Source organism: Notolabrus celidotus, chromosome 2, assembly GCF_009762535.1.
Source record: "Notolabrus celidotus isolate fNotCel1 chromosome 2, fNotCel1.pri, whole genome shotgun sequence".
Classification (NCBI taxonomy): Eukaryota; Metazoa; Chordata; class Actinopteri; order Labriformes; family Labridae; genus Notolabrus; species Notolabrus celidotus.
In genome coordinates this window covers 27,101,543-27,108,771 of record NC_048273.1, presented here as the reverse complement: position 1 = coordinate 27,108,771, position 7,229 = coordinate 27,101,543, and the positions used below count along the sequence as shown (strand labels likewise).

At 40.5% G+C, this 7,229-nt stretch overlaps 1 protein-coding gene across 1 annotated transcript; it reads right to left on the bottom strand.

The window, feature by feature from the left end:
- Nucleotides 1-3,658: 3,658 nt before the first annotated feature.
- On the bottom strand, nucleotides 3,659-6,656 carry LOC117828978 (regulator of G-protein signaling 8-like). The gene is made up of 3 exons (XM_034706420.1): nucleotides 6,502-6,656; nucleotides 4,972-5,194; nucleotides 3,659-4,051 (listed from the first exon to the last, which is right to left on the bottom strand). Exons 1-3 carry the CDS (start codon nucleotides 6,654-6,656, stop codon nucleotides 3,857-3,859), a joined length of 573 nt encoding a protein of 190 aa, XP_034562311.1. The 3' UTR covers nucleotides 3,659-3,856.
- Between the last annotated feature and the right edge of the window lie 573 nt (nucleotides 6,657-7,229).

Below are 7,229 nucleotides of genomic sequence, written 5' to 3'. Positions count from 1 at the left end.
AAACAGAGACAATTTGCAGCAGCCATCATCTCATGCCGAGTTTTGTGCTGGGCTTGTGATCACTTCCTCTCTGAGCTGTATGTCTGCACCGTCTGCGGTCTACTGGCCCACATAGGCTCATGTTGTGTCTGCTGAGCAGGGTGCTGTCCCACATTCACTGTGGTCTCCATTCCCTGAGTGACTAACACATCAACTGCAGCAAAGTTAATTGATGTGCAATGTCACAGTAGGCAACTATATCACACAAGTGGCCTAGATACTGGAGAGGGTATGTGTTTTTTTTTAAAGCAAATGGTTGTGATGCTAAGTAGAGGTGATTCCATAAATGTTTGATTATTCTGTTTTTAGATTTTCTGGATGTTTTTACTCTATGAGTCATCGCTGCAAAAAGCAGCTCTAACATCTGACCTAGGAAGTAACGAAATGCAGAGATGTGAGAGAGATGTTGAGTGAAGTTCTCTTCCTCTCTGAAGGCAATTAAGTGACTGTGATGCACTTCAGCCTGATTTTTTTTAAATATTCACTACTTTCCTGCTAATTACTTTCATAGAAACTGGACGTTACAATCCTTAATCTTATACTAAAGCAAATTTTTAAATGGAGTGATGCATCACCCTGGATTGAGGATTTGGGTACTCATTTATTAAGGATGATTTTTCTGGTTTCATTTCTGTTATAAAATGGCATGAAATCCAGGTCAATCTGTTCGTCTGGTGATTGGATGAATGCATTTTCATAACTCTAATACCCCCATGGCATTGTGGGAATGAAGTCACGCAGTACCAAAAGATGGATGCAGATTCATTTTTAATCACAAAATAAAAGGGGGAGGTTACATTCATGTGGAACACAGTACCATTAAATACATTAGAGCGATATGTTTTTCAGCCTTTTTTGTTGCATTTCCAACAGTTTGGCTTTTACAGTACTCATGCAATAAAGAAAATATTTGTCTCTAGTCTTTTAAATTAGCTTATTCAAAAAGGAGTGCAAATGCTGAGGGAGCACATCCAAAAACATTTAACTTGTTACTGACTTATTCTATAGATTGTTTTTTGCAGCAATTTCATGACACAGTTTACAAGTTAGAGAGTATCTAAGTTATTCGGAGTATTGCATCATGCTGACATTTCTAATCATTTGCACAACATAAGTCAACCCAGGGCAGATTCTGTAAGGGTCAGGCTGTAGCTTGCAGTTCACTCGGAGCAGGGTTAGGAGAGCAATTTACGATAATCAGGTTAATGAGGCACTGCTGATTAAACTGTTCATTTGAGCACTTTGTTATGTAAGCCACTGGAATTTCCATGATAATGATGAATTTGGTTATTTTTGAGTCAGCACTTCCAAGTGTATGTAACAAATCAGTTTGCCAAACTTCTGTTTATATTCTGTTACATAATTTTGATTAGATATCGTGAATACAACTTTTAAAAAACAGATGCATAATTATTAGAGAATTCCTGCCATCCACACAAGTGATATTTTTTAATAATGGGTAGACGTTGCCTCACTTTGCATCCCTTCCCTGAGCTGAGTGAACTGAAAGCAAAACCTAACCCAACCCTTTTTATTCTCCACATTTAATGTCACATAGAATACCAGTAAGAGTTTACAACACATAGGATTATGCAGCTATATTAAGTGCAATATAGTTTGGCACAGTTTCAGATAGTAAGTGTTGACTCACTAATTGTTCTCTGTAAACACACAAACTACAACAAAGTCTATTCACCTGCATGGGACAGTGTCTATTCCACTAAGAACCAAAGATAAGTAACCTAGAGGTAGTGCTGGGTGATATAACTGGAATAATGAAATGCACTGATGTTTTTAGATGAAAGATTTGTCTTAACCTAGTGCTTGTGGTCCCTGTTTTTCTACAGGCATCTGGTGTGTAGAGCCTTGACAACATATGAACACTTAAAGGTGACATATCATGCAAAATCGACTTTTCAATGGTTCTCTACCTGAAATATGTGTCCCTGGCATGTCTAAAAAAAACCCGAAAATGAAAAAAATCCATTCTGCCCCTGTTCTGATTTCTCCACCTTTCTGTAAATGTGTGTGAAACGAGCTGTTTCAGACTTCCGTGTTTTTGTTACGTCACAACAATATCCGGTCTGTCACGGAGTCAGAGCTCAGAGCTTGTTCAGTCCATAGACTGTATAAAATACAACTCAACCCCTCCTCCGTTTTTCATTCCCTGCACAAATGTGTGCTAAAAAGTAGCTCAGGAGGGAGGCATGCTAGTTGTAGGTTGTCTTAATAAACACAGAGGTTGGTTTTACTCCCTACGTCTGCAGATTTGAAGATCTAGTGGATGACTTTTATTTATCATGGATAAGTGCTAGCGCTAGTTAGCATAGCCATATAGCTACATGTTAGTAGCTGTAGCTCTGTACCAAGACATCAATCGACATACTGATAAATAAAACAACAAGAAACACAAAATCTGTGACCAATCGTTCAGAAAGGTCCTGCTGCCTTTCTGGCAGAGGTCGGTTTTACTCCCCACGTCTGCAGATTTGAAAATCTAGAGGATGATTTTTATTTATCATGGATAAGTGCTAGCGCTAGTTAGCATAGCCACATAGCTACATGTTCGTAGCTGTGTACCAAGACACACGTCAACATACCGAGAAATAAAACAACAAGAAACACAAAATCTGTGACCAATCATTCAGAAAGGTCCTGCTGCAGGCGCCTCTCCGTCAGGATCAGATTCTGGATCAGATTTAGAGGGTTGAAGCAACGCGGGTTTGTGAGCAGCCGTGTATATTCAGCCAATATGTAAACATTAGATCAACGTGCTGGAGAGCCGAGGGGATATCCACTTCCTGAGGGGGCGTGGTCAGAGAGAAAACCGACCGTTCTGAGCATGGCTGAAAAAGAGGGGTTTAGTGACATGCCAAAATCTGATTTCAAAGTGTTTTTTTAAGCATAAACTTTAAAGACATGTTTTGGGGACCTCTTAGACCAATATATTTTGATGAAAAAAGCGTGATATGTCACCTTTAATGCTATCGATTATTGCTAGCTAATACCAACTCGCAAATTTAGCTAGCTAGCCTGTCAGTAACACAGATCTCTCTTTTGAAGTATTAAATTGTGATGTAAAGGACTATTACTACTAAAAACTTGACTTCTGAATTTCATATTCTCATAAAACCTGGTTCTAGAGGTGGCGCTGATCCGGAGGAGACTGCAAACATTCACATAATTTCCCCAGCCCAGGGTCATGAACTCCAAGCCAGCAAGCCCCTCTTCCTCTGCATGACTGGGTTCTGCTAAAAAAAAAAAACAGCAAAAGATGGCGGAATAGTTGAAAAAATATTACCCGTAAAATGTTGAGCAACAGATGGTCAACAATCTGGAAGACGTGCCTATCCTAGTGGGACTTTATTCTGAATTTGACATATTCTGATACCATTTGTTCCCCTCCTCCATACTGATTCCAATAAATTGATTTAAATATTGGTCAATGTCATGCTTTAGATATTAGTAGGTCTAAGTAGGTCTGGATTTTGGCTACAGTAGCTTGATTAACCCCAATTTTTGGCATTGTCATGTGATATGGTGATTATTTGTGATAGTAAATGAGGAAACGTTGCCCAGCACTACATAGGAGGTAAAACTAGTTTATCTTCATCCAGTCTCTGTATTTTACAGTTTAATCCACCATGACATGTCTTTCTGTAGGGATTGCATGCACGGAGCTGGTGTAGACAAAGGACACAGTCAAGCATGTCGCTCCATCCTTGCAGATTCACAGTAGTCAGTGATGTCAAAGGGTTAATGAGTCATTTACAGTGTCGGTCCAGTTTTCTGTCCTCCATGGTCTCTACTGATTTCGTCAAACAGACCTCCGCTGGCCTTGTGCATGCGCCCTGTTCACCATGTCCTGGTACATCTTAGACCTGAGGAATCGTGGGTAGGAGTCCTTCTCCATGAGGCTGTAGATCTTAGCTTGGACTTCATTGAGGCTGGTTGGAGAAGGATCTTCTAGGCTTTGTTTCGTCTTTTCTCTGGTGCGGTAGTCGATGTTTACCTGCAAGGACATGGAGAGTGAACAGTCGTTATTTTCAAATATTTTCTAAGTACAATTCATTTCAGACTAGCTGTGTCCCAATTCAGGGGTTGGATTCGTGAGATGAGTCAGCCTTCAAAGGGTCCAGCCCTTGTAGCCTATGTAGACAGCTCAGGCAGAACTGAAGTGAAATGAGAAGGTCCGATCTGGATTTCCAGTTGGCTTTACCAGCCATTCCTGCCCTTAGACTTGCAACACACAGCGCTACCTCTATCCCCTAGCAACAGGAAGCAATCTGGCTGGCTAGCTTACATAGTCAGCGTTATGTAACCTAACCAGCAATACCAGTTTGAAGATAACTTTGAGTGTCTAGACGCCTGTACTTTTTTTAACATTCATATCTCAATTGAGTTGAAAGCAAATGCAAATATTTGATGGTGAATTACTTGGCAACTCTGGAGCTCACTATCTTGTTTGAATTGGCAGCCAAACAATCATGAGATATGTTTGGTCGCAAAGGATGCAGCGGGAAAGGTAGAGTGCATTGGTCGGCATCCCACTGTCATGCAATCAGTCATGAAATGCTGTTTAAAGGATGATTATCTTAGCCTTGATCATTTCATACAATTTAAACTATTAAGTTAGAGCTTCTTTAACTTAATAAGAAAATAGAAGGAACTCTCTTTTTGTTCATTCAGAAAGGCATGACATATGACATGTTTTGTGGTTTAGTTCAAGAATCTCATAGCCCAAATCTAGTCCGTCAACTAAACTTGAAAATTGAGGCGGAAGAACAAGCATCAAGTTAACAGTTGTCAAATGTTTCACGATTCATTAGCAGTGTTAAAAGTAATTAAATCCTGATATCATAAAATACTCAGAGATCACAGTAACTATGCATTGATGTTAAAAAAGGTGATCCAAAAGCATGATTCACACACCTCTCTCGGTGCCTGAATATCAATGAACTCATTGAAGATCCTGTTTGCTCTCGACACAAGCTTGGTAGAGCTCTTGATTTTTTTGTACTCCTCACAGGCCATCCAAAACTCGATATTCTCGTCACTGAACTCCGTCTTCAGGAAAGTCCGGAAGGCAGCCAGTCCATCTGGAAAGGACACATGAATCACACGTTGAAGGAGGAGGTAAGAACAACAAAAAACACTTCAGAGCATGATTGATACTGCTGTTTTACACCTATTTCTGTACTGCAGCTGGAAACTCCCCCTTCCTGATCATGTGATATTGGGTAATGTCCTTCATCTCTTGTTGATGTTTTTCAAGTGCAAACAGACACTTGTTCCCAGAAGCGGGAAATGGCTCTCATGATTAGAACACACAAACAAATCAGAAAAAATACTCCCACCATCAGATATTTTATTCTGTCTTCATCAGTCAAGATAAGTGATCAATTTATGAGCTCCCCTTTACTGATACCAGAGGAAGGGGATGTTTTTCTCCAGTCTCCGGTCATGTTGACATGTCATTTGGACCCCTCTTTTTTTCTGCTGTTTACTCATTAAGCCAGGGCGAGAGAAGGGGATGCACCATCTGTTCATATTGGACAAATTTACTCACACAGATAGACACACACATGCTAATGAGTGGGTGTACACGTAACATGAAGCTTTACATGGGCTACATAAAAAAAGTACTCTTGGCTGCTAACCCTGACTGACTTTACTAACACGAGTGGAGCACAGACGTCAAAGGCAATAAGCAGCCTTCAAGCCTTAAGCGCCCTCTTCTCTTCTTGAACGTTTTTGAAAGCATGTCAAAAAGAATTCTCCCCACCATGATTTTTCCATCACTCTTAAAAAGGTCACAGAGAGCACAATGACGTCTTTCTACACCACATTCGCTGTGACTTTGGGAAATTCCTGCCAACTAGTTATATGGTAATTTAGATAGAGAGAGACATTCACAGGTTCAAAATGTGACATGCAAATAAAGTTAAATAATAGTCGTAGCAGTAGTTTAGGGGAGTATTGTCAAATAGTCAAAGTTTCCTAATTCAATTGTTCTTAATTAGGAACCCAAAACTCAATCATAATTCATATTTTTGTTAGAATTATATTGGATTTATTTATTTTTCGATTTGCTCTTGTCAAAACTTGTTGATTCATAAAAGAAGCTAAAGAAAAAAAAAGGATTTCTCTTGCAGGATCAGCTGGATCCATCATAGAGAGAACCACATACAAACAACAGGTCACAGAGCCTTTCTGTGGTTGAATTTCTGCTCATTTGGAGAGTATTCCATTACTTTTGTGCTTTAATCATCTGAGTATGCTGCAGAACTGTTAAGTTTTGTTTTTGCAGGTTTAGATGAGTTTAATAATAATGTGGCTGTTTGTAGCTTACATCCACAGTCGATGAGTATTTCTGATCTAAACGATCTTTAAGCGGTCGGGAGTCAGTATGGCGTTTTATTTTGAGATTGGCGAATGTTGCATGCGATCCTCGTGCCTGACTTCCTGTCCAGGGCAGTCTTTTCTGTGCACATTGACGCGTGCTGGGCGCGGACTCCCTCGAAAATAGACTTGAAGTGTATCTCTGGCGGAGCGGCACGAGGGCACGCTCCTGAGACGGAGCCGTAACGTAACTCACCCTGTGGACCCTGGAGCATTTACTAGAATGGGAGCGTATTGGCTGCGCAGTGCGCAGCACAGCTGTAACGTAACGCCACGCATCCTGTGGACCCGAGGCTTTAGTGAACAATTAATTATCAAAAGCATCAGTAACAGTAGGTTAATTCATAACAGCACAGGAAACACAGCCTCATGCTCATTTAGGTAGGCTAATTTTCTGCAAACCAGCTAAATGAAGCCACATTAAATCACTCTGAGGGACAGTCAGGGTCGCTAGTCTTTGGCGGCTATATTTTTGGGGTCACGGGCTGAAAGGTTTGGGAACCCCTGCCTTAGAGGACAAGAAGCTCCTGTGGTGCATGATAAGAATGACCCTCCTCCTATCAAGTTTTTACCATGAAACTCACTTCAGATTATTTTGAGCACAACTCTCTTCTTCTTCTTCCAACCAGTGCATTTTGCGCTGCGGCTCACTAAATGCAAAAACCCATATGTTACTAGTTTGTCTGTTCTGTGCTACAGAAACACTGAATGGCAGTGCAAGATTGCAGCCTCTGTGGAAAGAGACCCACTCCTGTGTGAATAAAAAAAGGCTCATTCTGAAGTTAACA

What these genes read in the sequence shown, in the direction of transcription:
- LOC117828978 (XM_034706420.1), bottom strand. Translation starts at nt 6,656, where the DNA reads ATGCTCCAGGGTCCACAGGGTGAGTTACGTTACGGCTCCGTCTCAGGA. An exon ending in AAGACTGCCCTGGACAGGAA is followed by an intron (nt 5,195 to 6,501) that starts GTCAGGCACGAG and finishes CATGCTCTGAAG; the next exon opens with TGTTTTTTGTTGTTCTTACC. An exon ending in ATATTCAGGCACCGAGAGAG is followed by an intron (nt 4,052 to 4,971) that starts GTGTGTGAATCA and finishes ATGTCCTTGCAG; the next exon opens with GTAAACATCGACTACCGCAC.